The following is a 14,883-nucleotide window of genomic DNA, read 5'->3' on the forward strand; positions in this document are numbered from 1 at the left end:
CAAATCGACCTTAGTCTAATTAATTAAACTGGTGCAAGAAGAATCAATCCCCCTCTTCTCACTGTTTCGACAGCTGATGAAGCGGTCTTCCTGGTCGTCGCGCATGACCCTTGGGATCTGGACTCTATAGTATCGTTTGTAATCCGACTCAGTCCTCGCATCCTAGTCCCTGTTGATAGTATCGGAGCGAAAGCTGCCGTCGCAAAGCGCAACTGCGTGATACATTTTTCTCTTTAGATTGACGGTACTGTGTTAACGGTATGACACTTGGGATATGCCGATATGGAGAACAGTCAGAAAGACTAGGGCATTAACGTCGGCGAAAGTGTAACCTCAACATGCGATCAAGTCCATACAGAGTCTCTTCGGCCATAATGATGATAGTGACCAATCCAATTGAGATTGGCGAGAGGGAGAAACCCGACATGCGGACAAGATTCCAAAAACGAGCGAAGGGTTGAGGCCAGATAAGCCAGGATGGTGGAAGAGTCGGATGGATCAGACGTGCACACTGAAGAACGAGGATATCCTATCGGTAGATCGCGCCAATTCTTATCTTCTCTCATTGGATCAGTGAGGTTCATCTGCTCCCACTGGCCGTCTCCTCCCTAATACGAGTCGATAGATGGCGCTGAACCGGTGTGTCACCCTTGACCCCGTATACTAGTCTGGAAACAAGTGGCTGGGGCGAGACAATGACTCGTCCTCACTATGATTTTGATCCGAATGCCAGCGTAAGACTTGCGATATGAGCTCCAACCGATCCGAGACCTCGATTCCTCTCCCCAGCAGTGAGCCTACGACGGTCACTCCCAGAGCCGACAGGTCGTCTCCCCTCATCGGTGCTGCATCTTATGTACCCAAGATTATTGATCTCATCGTCTCGACACATCGCGCTCGGGACACCGCGAAGACGTGGATACCATCGGAATTCATTCAAAGCGACGCGGTACATTCATCGGCTATACTGAGTTCGGGGGCTTCGTTCCCCCGTCACAAGACAGAGTTTGCCACTAGGACCAGAAGCAATTGTTGAGAAACAAAACATGGGCGGCTGGATTGTAAAAAACCAGTAAGGCACCTGAACGCCCTCGCTATATCGTGTATAAGTCTGCGCGAGTAGCTTTCCTAGAGAATGGCTCTCCCAGGACGCCGCGAGATCGCCGGGCGTTGGAGAGCGTTCCGACAGAATTCTACACGCTGATTTATCCGCCGCTTCGTTTGCATCCCAGCATCATTGATTTCTTAGGTATCGCATGGGGCAGTAATCCTGCAAGCCCGAGTAATCAGTTACCAGTGTTAGTGTTTCAGTATGGCGACCGAGGTACCTTGGCCGATGTTCAGTCCCGAGGGGCCGCGCCTGTCCAACAGCGTAAAGCAACACTTATGCCTGGGAGGTGCAAAGAGAAGCAAGTTCTTTACGAGAAAGGCATTCTGCATGGGGATGTTAAGCCAGAAAGCATCATCATCTGTTCTCAGAGCGAGAAAGGAATGATTCCGAAGCTGGCAGACTCTGGCTTTGCTGCGATTGGCCCCGTCCAACAAACTCCTCGTCGCAGTCCACCACAGTCACATACACGGTGACGAACCGCAAGCGAGAGCCGTCATTTCTGTTGCAAAATAAGTCCTCGGTCACCGGAGTGACTCGTGAAGTTGCTATAGGTCAGACGCAGCAGTATACGCCCTCCAGCAATGGCGAACCAATTTCTGCTGGGCAGCGTGAAGAGCCGAAAGCACGCAGGTATGCATACACCTAGCCTGGCGATCGGAAATGGAATGTAGGCATGTTTCTTGAATGGATTGGACCTCGACCAAGGTCTGCAGAATTTCGCTCACGCGGCCAGGAACGGGCATTCGATATCGCGAGCAAACCTTTACGGACTATATTGAGCCTGTGGAAGGGAGGTCTTTCCAGATACTCCTATCCTTGGATATTTCAAAGACCAGGCTCTACTCGGGTCTCGAATGGCGTTGCAGGACCTCTTGGAACTGGGTCATGAACATGGGAAGTATCTTCGAGATTTGCTCAAGTTTGGCTATGGCGGAATGGGAGCCGAACGGTTCCTCGATAATCAGTGGCTATACGGGCTGGCACAGTCAACTCTCATGAGCAAAGACTTCGCTTGAGGCGACCTGGGACTAATCAGACCATGCAGGGGTTGTAAAATGCCTGCTGGATGCTGGTGCCCGGGCATCAATTGCAGCTGCCAATGGCAAGATGCCCTTGCACTGGCTGCGGTCGTTCAATGACGAGAATATCCATACCGACGCGTTGGGGACAGACTTGCTCGAAAGAGGAGGGGCTGATGTGCACACCTTTACAACGGAGCCGATTTCTCACTGTCGGTTTGCCGGATCTATCGACGTCGATTTTCAGGCGAATTGGCAGTATGAAAAACCGGGAACCTGTGTGATTGAAACTGCAGCCTATTATCACCATACCGAGTGGCTCTAGCTGGTGATCGAGTACCTGGAGCAAACTGGGGACACTCCATTGACCACAAACGGCACCAAAGATCTGCGACATGCCGTTTTCTAGGGTCCGCTGGTCTTCATGGCCGTACACGCTGCTGACCAATTCTCTATGATTTTACGTAACGGCCATAGCTACCGTCACCGACTTGAGTCAACACTCTCGCTCCTGCAGCGGAAGACAGACTCGATTGACTTCAACGGCAGCCTCGGAAACACAGAATCTCTCCTGCATTTTGCTGCGGCTGGGCCCCATGATGAAGCCTACGAGATGTCCCTTGAGTCGGGCTGGTTTGTGGACCATATTAATGAACCTGCTGGCCGTGCTGCCCGCACTCCATCGCTCGAGAGCGTCCGCTGGAGCAGGGTGGGCTTATTTCGACTCCTCCGCCAGTACGGCCCTGACCCGACTACGGGGTGCCTGCCTTGGTCCTTAAAGCGTCTCTTCGAACGCGAGCGCCTGGACCACCCTGCATCTTTTTACCGACCAGGGACACAATGTAGGCACGAACCTGATTATAGTAGATGAGCCGATCGCTGCTGAAGTGCTAGTGCACGGTAGCCCAAGTGAGTCGAGGGAGACAGCCCTCCAGATTGCCATCCACAGGACCGCCTTTTTTCTGGTGAACAGACTCTTGCAGCATAGTGCCGTTCTCAATTCCCTCTGCGCGCAATCCGCACTTCTGCTAAATCCATATCCGCTCAACTAGCCTATATGATTGTATTGAATGGAAGACACAGCTTTTGTGCAATCCGTTTCTTTCCCGAAGGCAGGGGCCGAATCTGTTGTCGTCCCAGCTCGTGGACTGACGGCGCTGCATCTCTGTCCACTTGTGCGCGAGGACTTTCGCTATACGGATGGACACCTGCTGGAGCGTGATGGATTGGGACTTGGAGATAAATCAGGAAATTACCGGGGAGTATATTAGATTGGTTTCATAAGCAGGAGCAGATCAATCGTCCCATGTCTGGCGGCAGCGAAGACATCACTACACCTGGCTGAAGTGATTTGCTGTTTGCTGGTGGATAACGGGATCAGCCAAGGATAACAACAAGTTAGTCCAGAAAAGACCATAGGGCTCCAGATGTGGGTTGTTCTCTGCTTTCTTGGTTTCAAGGAAATATTCGATATCTGACAAACCATACCGAGATTCCAGGACATTGTTCCGGACATCATAAGAAGAGTAAATTTATATCTCCGCAGGTCTGGCGCAAGGACACACTACTTTCTGCAGAAGGAGTAAGGAAAGGATTAGCCATCATGCGAGAGAATGTGCCTTCGATCTCTTTGGACATCTCGCTATACACAAGATCCGCAACCTTGGTCTCAATGTGACCAGGCATAGCTGCTTATGGAACGCTGAGCGCGGGAGACCAGTTGCTCGAGTGCCCCTTGGTCTCCACGGGGTAAGGGGCCGATCGATGGAATGGCATGAAGGCAGCGAATTTGCGTGGTTGATCAAAGAGAGTACACGATGATCGGTTTCTCAGAGTGACGGGCAGTGGCTGGTTTATGCATGTATTTCTGCCAGCTATATCCCACAAACGAAAGTGTAGTATTATTATGTAGTTTCATTGCCCTCCCCTTCGGCTGCTAGTACGATTTCTCTGTCGTCGAGACATATTGCTAGAAACATAGTCGCCGGTTCTAGAAAACATTACCCTTAGTTTGAGTCATCTTCTTGACATTCAGATTCCTCATCATGCCAACCCAAACAAAGCCCAAAGCCATGAAAGCAACAGCAGCAGCCAGCATCCGTGGCTGGGCGTAGCCATATGATTTCACAATGGCGTCTCGTACGGGACTTCCCACTGGATAGCTGAGCTGCTTTCCGAGAGATTGGTAAATGAGGGCTATATCAGGCAGGGCCGATTCGGGCAGATTTTTCGCAAGTTCCTTCGAGAACGTATTCGTCCAGATGGCTCCACAGATAGCACTGCCCACACCACCACCAATACTACCCGACACAAACAGAAGAGAAAGCACCGCGGCGACATGTTGGTGGTCCACGGAAGCAAGGACTGCCAGTTGCACGCAGAGAATGAAGATACTGCCAGGGGCAGAGAAAAGAACCTCGCACATCACGATATAGCCAATGTATCCTCCTGGTTGGCGGAAGTGGATCATCAAACCCAGACCGAAGAGGTAGAGCGGAACGCTGACCCAGAGGATCCACTTGAAGCGGCCCGTTACGCGAATGAGCCAGCCAGCAAGGAACAAGAACACAAACGCGACTGCGCTGAAGGTGTTGCCGATGTATCCAGCTGTAGCCACGTCAACTTGGTAGACCACTTGCAAGAAAGACGTGAGATAGGAGGCGTAGCAGTAGTACGAGATTTGGTAGGTCATGTCCAAGAGACAAGCGCCCAAGACGGTTCGGTCAGTGAGGAATTTGCCATTGAGGAAGGGGACCGGGGCTAGGTAAGCCTCATAGAAACCGAAAGTGATGATGAGAACAAGGCCAACGACAAGCATCGCAATAATATAACCAGTCTGCCATCCATGTGGCGCCGTACTGGCCAGAGTGAATGGGAGAAGGAATACAACAAACCCGCCGGCAAAGAGAACGACGCCCAGTACTGTTGACAGAGAATGGTATTAGCGGTCATAGGGACTCAATGGGAGGGAGCAGGTACTGCCACTACTCACAATCGAACTCAATAATGACCCACGAGATTGTCTTCGAGATTGTTTGTAGATTGAACTCCCGCTTGTTCTTTTCCCGGACGAGAATCCCCTGTCTCTCCGCTCTGCGTAGGTTGTAAGCCAGCATCAAGTAGATTGGCAATGCGAAGACCGGCAGAATGATCGCCCAAACTCCGTAACCCCATCGCCAGTTCACATTGGCCAGGAATTCTGCAGCGGCCTTGGATCCCGCAAATGCTGAGATCAAAGCCGGAGATGATGTAAACGCAAAGGCCAAGCCTCGATTCCTCAGATTTGTGACATCGGCTGCGAGAACATTCCAGCTGTATGCCAGCCCTCCAAAGCCAACAGAGTAGAAAACCTAGACTGGACTTGAGTTACCAGACACCGGAGTGGGCTATCCATCGTATCTTACCTCTCCAGCACAATAAGTGGGAAGATTCTGCGATGTAGCCAAAAGGATCAGGCCCAGAATGCAGAAGCAAACCATCAGGAGGAAGCCCTCAGCACGGCCCCAGAGATCCAACGCCTTGGCCATCGGGATATATACTGCAGCTGTCATGGCCGATGACACAATGTTGATAACGGTCAATAGCGAATGACCAGCAAAAGAGCTCGTGGCATAGGGGGTTAAGCTGTAGACCACGGAGGTCTTGAGATTATTGACCAGGGTGAGAAGCCAGATACTGTTTGAGGAAGAGTCATGTTAGCTAGCTGAACCACCGAGATGGGCACCTGCGATAAGAGCGGAAGGATATACAGTATCAGGATCGTGAACACTGATCCCTTCCCCCAGGCTAGAGTCACAGCTTCGATCTTCTTGACACCCTCTTGGGCATTCTCAGTTGGCTTGGCCTCGTCACTGGCCACCTCATTTGCGATAGTAGGTCCAGCTTCCTTGTCGTCTGCTCTCACCTGCAGAGCGCTTGGGTCATCAACTGTGCCGCGTTCATTTTTGGCGGTTGAGTTGCGGGCAACAAGTGTATGGAATTTGTTCAAGACTGACATCCTTGATCCACCAGCAAAGAGAGAGAAGATGTTGTATGTGCAACAACCAAAAAAAAAAAGAGAGATTGATAAGGGCGAAAGATCAGATATTAAGTATCTGATCGGGACTAACAATAATTCAGCGTCTTTTTACGTAAATCTAGACCGTTGTTTGTATGGGTGGCACGACACAGGAAAGCCTTCGACTTCGCCTTTTTTTCCCCTTTTTCCTTTATCGCTTTTGGCTTTGATTTTTTCCGGCTAACAAAATAAACGCAAAGGAGGGCAGTCAACCACAGTACAGTGAGCCGTAATTACACCTAGTCCAGACGCTAATACGCAGTCGATATGGGCATTTCCGAGTGTGGTTGGCACTGCTCGTCCTGGAGTCCCGTCCAGTATCTACCGATTTACATGGGACGTCAGCCTTTCAAACGATTCAAATTGACTAGCTGATGCCGGTCTACCGTTGGCTTGTCTAATCTGTTGGAATAGTGGCAATGGGTTGTTTAGCGGATTTACCTGCCACCTAAACTGGAAAACTGAACATCGTCTCCTCACTCGTAATTTGCCAGTCTCAAGATCCCCGACAAGGTTCTATGATAGGAACAGCGCCTGAACAGAATAAAGAAAATCTATTCGTCCCAGGTGCCCACATGACTAGTAAGCAGTAGTGAAATGATCCCGATTATCGGAAGAAAGCACTGAAAAACAGCTGACGTTTGGCCAGGAATGTCTCGTTGTCAGCGACAAACTACTGTTGCCCAGACTCTAGTAACAGCCATTCGTCCTTGGTGATTGAGTACCGCACTTCACCCTCCTCAATCCCTGGTGGAGGGGTATCGTACTTGTTGAAAAAGGTATCGACATGCTTAAGTCCGCACCCAGCCATAACTGCCCGAGATGCTGCATTGACTGTCATCGTCTCTCCGATCACCTCTTCTTGACCGAGATCTTGAAACGCATGCCGAATTATCTCCCGCGCTCCTTCCTTTGCGTATCCCTGCCCCCAAAACTTCGGTGAGACCCGGAAACCATACTCTGTCCGGTTGGCGATGAAGTGCTTAGGATCATCCTTGCTTGGAATAGCTGCCAGGATCCACCAACCCACGAATTCACCGTTTGCGATGCCGACCCAGGTCCCCAACCCAGGCACGCACTTTGCAGAATTTAGAAGCCAATCGTGAACTTGAATTGCTTCTTCCGTAGTGAACGGCCTTCCAAATGCGACATGCTTCATGACATCTGGATCCATATCCAGCTTCATGGTGAAGTCTCGGTGCTCGGGACCAAGAGGGACCAGCTTGAGGCGAGCAGTACTTAAGGTGACCTGGACGTTGGTTGCCATCTTGTAGAGAGATGCTGAACAGCAAAGGATGTTATGGAGACTGTCTTGATGAGGGTTGTACCATGTTATGTGGGCTCGTCCAAAATTATTCTATTCGTGCTACCTATACCCTACCTATATACCCAGCAATCTGGTCTCTGGGGTAGGGATTGATCGACTTGATCTAACGCAGCAATGATGAGAACCCCTCCTAGTCGTGAGGTGACGGAGCTGCAGTAAGCTCGATTGCTAGAGTGGCAATTCTCTTATTCCATGATTCATTTTCCAGTTTGGGATAGAAGGTGAGGTATCTTATTATTATTGTTATTCGGCATGGATGGACCTTATTGTTTCCATTCATTCTTAGCCCAGGCAAGTTTCATAAGATCCATGCGATGCTAGCTATGTAATATCTCTCGCTAGTCAAGTTTCTATTCACAGCGCAATAAGTGATAATTATATTTATCTGGTCAAGGTTGCTCATGTCGACGCCGACGGTGCACACTTGTTGCGGTTTTTCCAAAGAAGAGCTGGCTTGGAATGGGACGAAAATGAGGCTTCTACCAAGTGTCATCCTCGCACCAAAAAGACTTGACCAAAGCCAAGGAAGGGAAGTGGCCGATGTAACCGACTGTACCGCATGGATTCAGATCCTTGTCTTAGTACAGCCATATAATGGAGTAACTCCTTACGGTACTGGCTGGCCATTAAAACGGCTCCATACACACCATACCACACCCCGGGCAGGGACGTATCAAGATGATCAGATAAGATTGATTTGGGCTTGGCAGCTGACCAAGTGGAGCTTGTGCGGTTTCATTGACTTTATCAGATTCTGGTAAGGTACGGATACATTATTAAGGTAGATAGATAGTGGTCGGCTTTACCCGTCGCCGCAAATGTGGTGAACTGGTGGCCGATTGGGAGGTTGGTGCCGTCACTGCCGTGGCTTTCCATGGTGGGTGCTCGAATTATTGATCCAAAAGGTAGCCAAGCTGTAAGTACTGCCTAGACCCTAGACTCAAGCTATCGTTTGAGTTCAGAACTAGCTCAGCAATTTGGCTATTTAATTGGCCAATGATCCCGATGCACCGTGGCGTTGACTTGCAAGTCGCAATAGTTAGACATATTTATCTTCTTATATTATCCATTGAGGTCCATTCGTGGGAAGAGGGCAAGAATTCCCGCAAATCCTGGACCGCGAGGAACAAACTAAAATATTAACTAACGATTGAATCACAACGCCACATGGTTCGAAGTCTCTATATTATCTATTGTCATGACTGATGAAGCGGCCAATCTTCAAAGAACGTGGTCAAACCCCGACTCATCGAACACGACATCACGCTCGTGTGTTCTTCACCTTCATACTCGTTCACTGAGACAGCATGAAGCTGTTTACAGCCTCGTAGCATGCGGCAAAGATCGAGAGCATTGCCAGCCATTCTCAAATCCGCGGCAATCTGCTTCCTTGCTTCATAGTGGTCCAGAGGTTCATTGGCCCACTGAGGGGGGTTTTGCTCGAAGGATCCCCAAGACACCATTAGTGAGGGCGACAGCCTTTCGTGCGGAGCCGCATCCTTCTCAAGAAAGCCCTTTGCCTCGTGTAGAATACACCGGCTATTCCACCAAATTGAAGGACTGCTGGCGACATAAAAATCGAACGAACTGGGGCGTGTAAATAATGCGTGGAGGGCGAACAACCCTCCATATGAATGGCCGTAAAGTGCTTCTCTGTCAATGGAGATCCTCGGAAATCGAGCCTTGACCGCGGGTCGAATAGATTTCTCGATAAAATCCAGGAAGACGTCCGCACCCCCGTACCCGGGAATTGAAGCGGCCGTTGGTGGAGTCAAATCGCGGCTGCGTCGTCGCGCGTCATATAATTTCCCGTTCATGGGATATCCGATGGCCACGATGATACCACCGCCCGCAAAATGAGATGAGGCTGCACGACGCCAGGCAGCCTCGGTCGCAGTTAAGAATAACGCATTTCCGTCGACAATGTATCTGGTTTCAACAGGTAAGCGGGGGACGCTTGGCTTCGGACAGTTGCTTGCGAAGCCTACATGATAGGGAATGACCGGCAATCAGAGGGAGGACCATCTTGCCAGTGCAGCGGCCAAGATACTTGAATCAGATACTCTTCATCATGTGCATTTTTCATGAAGAACTGCTCTGAATTAGAAAGTGGGACTGCAGTTGGCTTGCCACCCATTTGGACGGTTTCACCCATTGTGATGCCTGAGAACCGGCGAAAGAGCCCTGAAGAAGCTAGATAGGATGTCCCAATACAACGCAGGGACTGTGGTAAAAGCAAGTTGCGGATCATGCGAGTCAAAGGAAGATTTTGAAATGTGACCGACTAAGCCAGGGGGTGCTTGGGAATCCTAACTTCGGAGGCCCGGTCTTCGGATCTCTTATGCACTACTTACTGGAGCTCTCAAGTGGAGAGAGTCCAGGTTTCTTGCCTGTATTACACTTGTATGGACTATGGCGCACATACTAGCGGGGCTTGGAGCGAGTCATGGTCATGAAGACATTTGAATCCGTATTGATGGTGGGGGGGTTTTTTTTTTCTAGCTATGGGCTCATGGCCCCATGGGACAGGACTAGGCAAATTCACTCGAGACAAAACCAAAGAATCAAACTGCATTGCTACCTGATTCGGTTGGGATCGTACTTCTTGTGGAGTACGGCGTGATTATAGATGGTTACACACAATATCGCCGGCGCGAATCCTGGTGCCTTGGCGTCATTGGCGCCATCTGATAAAACAAAATCTGATAAGTGAAATCTGATAAAGCAATTCCCATTTTCGGCTGGAAGCTTACCCGACATCGGGTCACCAATTATGATGTGAGACGGAGTTGTTCTTTCGGGCTTCTTGCTAGATAGACGATGGAATGACCATTCTGTGCGGAAGAAATCCTCTCTCTATCACTGTGTATCTAATCTCTCGGGCGACGAGAGAGTACGACAAAAAAACAGCCCAAGGACGTCCTATCATGGCTGGTACTTCCAAAGCTTCTGCTGAGGCAGAAACGCCAGCAAAGCCCAGTGTACGTTAGAGCTTTAATCTTCTCCTCCCCTTCCCACGAGCAATTCGCGTTGTCAGATGGATTGAAGCTCATCGTTTCCTCTAGGTCTGGCGCCGGGCAACCTCTTTCGGTCGTCTGCTGGTTTACGGGAACCCTTCAACCACCGACCTAATCCTTCTCTGCGTCGGTTTCATCAGTGCTATAGCTTCCGGAATCCCGTTCCCTATCATGTCGATTGTTTTCGGACAGCTAGTCAACGGACTCAACTCGGCCACCTGCGAGGTCAATCCCTCCACGGCTGCAGCCTATCAAGACGGAATAAACTCCAAGATTTTACTGATCGTCTACGTTGGAATTGCGTATTTTGTGCTGATCTATATTTACACCTTCTGCTGGAATCTCCATGGCGAGCGACTCGCTCAGCGCTTGAGAGAGAAGTATTTTGGCGCCATTTTGCGGCAGGATGCAGCCTTCTTCGACAAATTGCCCGCGGGCGAGGTATCTTCGCGGATTGTAGGCGAAATCTCGGTTGTGCAGCAGGGAACCAATGAGAAGGTTGGCATCGTAATAAACAGTGTCTCCTTCTTTGTTGCCGCGTACGTCGTGGCATTTACTAAGGACCCGAAGTTGGCTGGTATGCTGGTATCCCTCACCCCAGCGTATCTCATTATGGCACTGGGTGGTGGGTATTTTGTGCAAAAGTATGCTGGACGCTCATTGGAAAGCATGGGAAAAGCATCATCAGTCGCATTGGAGGCCTTGTCGAATGCTACAGTTGTCCATGCTTTTTCTGCGAATTCACGGCTTGAGGAGAAGTTCACTGAAGTCCTGGCCCCTGCTCTGTCGGCAGGTGTATGGAAATCTGTTGCTGTCGCGGCTCAAGCGGGCCTTCTGTATTTCATTGCCTTTTCAGCAAACGGTCTTGCTTTCTGGCAAGGGTCGCGACAGATCGCGGGCGCTGTAGAATCGAATACTGGCGGCATCACAGTCGGCACCACTTTCACTGTGATCCTGATCCTTGTAGATGGTAAGCTGCCCATTCCCCAATCCCAATTTGAGTCATGTGTCTGCGAGAAGAAAGGGCCATGCTGATTTTTATTGTGCACAGCGTCTTTGATTCTCAGCCAGGCTGCCCCCTTTCTGCGCAGTTTTGATGCCGCATCGGCTGCCTTTGCCAAGCTGGAGGCCGATATGAGCCACGTACCAACAATAGATGGTACCGTTGAGGAAACTGGCCGTGTGTTACCAGCGGTATCTGGCAATGTGGAGCTGCGGAACGTTCACTACGCGTTCCCATCCCAACGAGAAAAACCTGCAGTGAAGAATCTATCTATGGCCTGTCCAGCCGGTCAACGAACGGCAATAGTAGGTCTTTCGGGCAGTGGCAAATCCACTGTGGCCGGTTTGATCACCCGATTCTACGACGCCGACGAAGGCATGGTGCTACTAGACGGCCACGATGTGAAGGATCTGAATGTGCGTTCAGTTCGTAGCCATATTAGTCTGGTGCAACAGGAGCCGTGCCTTCTGGACCGATCAATCCTGGAAAATATCGCACTTGGTCTCATTAACTCCCCCAATCATGCGCACCTGCGCGCACTTTTGATGGGTAATGTTCTTGCTGAAGTCGCGGCAGCCATGCGAGATGGCCAAGACTTGATGTCTGCCTCTCAAGTCCATGGCGACCAAATGCGAGAGATTGCCGAGCTTGTGCTCCAAGCTGCTGCGATGGCGGATGCACTCGGCTTCATCGAGCGCCTGCAGGAAGGGTTAGGAACTTCGGTCGGCACAAAGGGTCATCTTATTAGCGGTGGGCAGAAGCAGCGAATTTCGCTTGCTCGTGCCCTGATCAAGGATCCCCGTATTCTGATTCTCGACGAAGCTACTGCTTCTCTCGACTCGGCATCTGAGCTGCGAATTCAGCAAGCTCTGGAGAAAGTGGCTGTTGGCCGGACAGTGATCACGATTGCCCACCGACTCTCCACGGTCAAGAATTCAGACAAGATCATTGTCATGCGACAAGGAGAGCTGATCGAGCAAGGAACTCACCAAGACCTTATTGATGCTGCCGGCGCCTATGCTGAGCTGGTTCGTCTTCAGAATCTGAATGTCAACGGTGGCGAAGAGGATAATGAGCAAACGGAGGTTGCCTCCGCTGGCTCAGGGTCTATGATGGAAGAGATACACGAGAAGTCTGGAGCTGTTGCAACGTCAGCCGCGGGATACCAGGCCAACATCGAAGGCCGTGGCTCAGCAGACGAGCAAGTCAAAGACCAGCAATCGTTGCAATCCACTGCCCATGCCATGAGCGCCTTTTTCCGACCGCATTTGTTTGTGGTCACCATTGCAATCACTGGAGCGGTCATTATTGGTGGCACGTATTGTGGCTCGGCTGTGATTTTCGGAAATGTTGTTGGCAAGCTGAGCTACTGCGAAGAACCGAACTCCATTCGCCAAGCTGGTCAGCTTTTTGGACTTCTCTTCTTCATTCTCGCCATCATCGAATTCACTGCTAATTTCCTGAGCTGGTCACTGTTTGGCTGGGTGGCAGAGCACGTCATTTATAAAGTGCGCGTATTATCACTGAGGTCCATACTTGAGCAGGAGCTAGCATGGCATGAATCCAAAGACCGAACTCCCTCCCTTCTGCTCGGGCTGATCACCAATGATAGCAGCGCCTTGGGCGGCCTTGCTGGCTCCGTGGTCTGTATCCTGCTATCCATCCTGGTCAGTCTCATTGCCACAATCACCATGACACATATCATTGCCTGGAAGATCGCAATAGTATGTCTTTCAGTTGTGCCACTGTTGTTGGGGGCTGGCTACATGCGCATCACCACCTTGGCCCGCTTCGAGGAGCGACACTTGGAAGCATTTGCCAATTCTCATGCCATTACAGTGGAGGCGGTTAACTCCATGAAGACTATAATGTCCTTTTCTTTGGAACACGAGATACTTGGCCAATATCGCCGGTCACTTCATGAACCCATGCGTCAGGTTACAAAGCAAAGCGCATGGGCAAACCTGTGGCTTGCTGTGGGCTATGGACTCAGTAATTTTCTCTATGCACTGGCGTACTGGTGGGGATCCACAAGAATCGTCGCGGGCGAGTACACTCAAACTCAGTTCTTCATTGTACAACTCGCTTTGCTGGTCAGCTCTCAATTATGGGGACAGGCGTTCGCCCTCGCACCTGAAGTCTCTCGCGCATTTCAGGCTACCGGTCGACTGGTGGAGCTACTCCGTATGGGATCAACGAAAGACCTTTCTGCCCCCCTCATACCGACTGGAGATGTTGAGGCAACCGCTGGTCCGAGTGAAAAGGCAGTGTCTTCTGCTGGTGGCGTGAGCGTTGCCTTTAAACAAGTTGTCTTCTCATACCCGGCGCGCCCAGATAGTCAAGTTCTCCATGGCCTAGATCTGAGGATTCGGCCAGGCCAATTTGCTGCCCTTGTCGGCCCAAGTGGTGCTGGTAAATCAACAATCATCGCGCTTGTTGAGCGGCTTTACCGACCAGATTCAGGGACCATCGAAGTGGATGGTCAAGACATTATGTACAGGGACAATTCGTTCCGTCATGAGATTGCCTATGTCCCTCAGCAGAGTGTCTTGTTTGATGACACCATTCGATTCAATCTAACCCTCGGTGCAAGGCCAGGTCAGGCCGTATCCCAGCAGGAACTTGAGGAGGCTTGTAAGATAGCAAACATCCACGACACGATTATGCAATTGCCGGACGGATACGATTCCTACTGCGGGCCAAATGGAGACAGACTCTCAGGAGGCCAGAAGCAGCGACTGGCAATTGCACGTGCACTGGTTCGCAAACCTAAGCTTCTACTTCTTGATGAGTCCACTAGTGCCCTGGATGCAGAATCCGAAAGGCTGCTGCAAGATGGCCTTGAGAAGGCCACAAAGCACATGACTGTCATCGCGATTGCGCATCGTCTGTACACTATCCGTAAGGCGGATGCCATTTTCCTCATCGAGAACGGGCAATGCGTCGACCAAGGCACACACGCAGAGCTGATAGTGAGTAGTGAAAGCTATCGAGTGAACGTGCTGAACCAGACAATTGGGCATTGACAGTACTCAGTTTGGCTGGGTTTCAATCTGTATAAGTTCATAGACTTCACTTTGAAGATTATCTCTTCAGGCTACTACCCCCCAATACTACGTCTAGATCTCAAGAGCCGCCAGCATTGGCCATAAGTCAACTACAGATACCGCAGGATCCTGACTTGCATACCTCGGGGAAAAGCGATCAGACCTCTCATTGAGCACCACTAGCAGGCATGGCGACGAAATGATTCGAGTGAGACGTATGTCCAGTGACTTACAACACTGCTGAATTGCCCCTTGACGTAATGTGCGTTGCCGGGCGTGTCCTTAGATCTTATATATTCCCT

General features: G+C 50.6%; 5 protein-coding genes across 5 annotated transcripts; 2 read left to right on the top strand and 3 right to left on the bottom strand.

Annotated features, from left to right (window-relative positions):
* Positions 1-1,965: 1,965 nt before the first annotated feature.
* ACLA_060310 (uncharacterized protein) lies at positions 1,966-2,127 on the top strand (the record flags this gene model as incomplete). Its single annotated transcript, XM_001276788.1, has 1 exon — positions 1,966-2,127. One exon carries the CDS (start codon positions 1,966-1,968, stop codon positions 2,125-2,127), a length of 162 nt encoding a protein of 53 aa, XP_001276789.1.
* A 1,993-nt stretch (positions 2,128-4,120) lies between these two features.
* mirB (MFS siderochrome iron transporter MirB) lies at positions 4,121-6,127 on the bottom strand (the record flags this gene model as incomplete). The annotated part of the gene is made up of 4 exons (XM_001276789.1): positions 4,121-5,052; positions 5,123-5,480; positions 5,535-5,805; positions 5,880-6,127. The coding sequence occupies 4 exons, from the start codon at positions 6,125-6,127 to the stop codon at positions 4,121-4,123; spliced, it is 1,809 nt and encodes a 602-aa protein (XP_001276790.1).
* A 733-nt stretch (positions 6,128-6,860) lies between these two features.
* On the bottom strand, positions 6,861-7,454 carry ACLA_060330 (GNAT family N-acetyltransferase; the record flags this gene model as incomplete). Its single annotated transcript, XM_001276790.1, has 1 exon — positions 6,861-7,454. One exon carries the CDS (start codon positions 7,452-7,454, stop codon positions 6,861-6,863), a length of 594 nt encoding a protein of 197 aa, XP_001276791.1.
* A 1,256-nt stretch (positions 7,455-8,710) lies between these two features.
* Positions 8,711-9,669, bottom strand: ACLA_060340 (alpha/beta hydrolase; the record flags this gene model as incomplete). The annotated part of the gene is made up of 2 exons (XM_001276791.1): positions 8,711-9,443; positions 9,503-9,669. The coding sequence occupies 2 exons, from the start codon at positions 9,667-9,669 to the stop codon at positions 8,711-8,713; spliced, it is 900 nt and encodes a 299-aa protein (XP_001276792.1).
* A 772-nt stretch (positions 9,670-10,441) lies between these two features.
* On the top strand, positions 10,442-14,560 carry ACLA_060350 (ABC transporter ATP-binding protein; the record flags this gene model as incomplete). The annotated part of the gene is made up of 3 exons (XM_001276792.1): positions 10,442-10,495; positions 10,580-11,501; positions 11,583-14,560. 3 exons carry the CDS (start codon positions 10,442-10,444, stop codon positions 14,558-14,560), a joined length of 3,954 nt encoding a protein of 1,317 aa, XP_001276793.1.
* Between the last annotated feature and the right edge of the window lie 323 nt (positions 14,561-14,883).

This window comes from Aspergillus clavatus, genomic scaffold, assembly GCF_000002715.2.
Source record: "Aspergillus clavatus NRRL 1 1099423829736 genomic scaffold, whole genome shotgun sequence".
Classification (NCBI taxonomy): Eukaryota; Fungi; Ascomycota; class Eurotiomycetes; order Eurotiales; family Aspergillaceae; genus Aspergillus; species Aspergillus clavatus.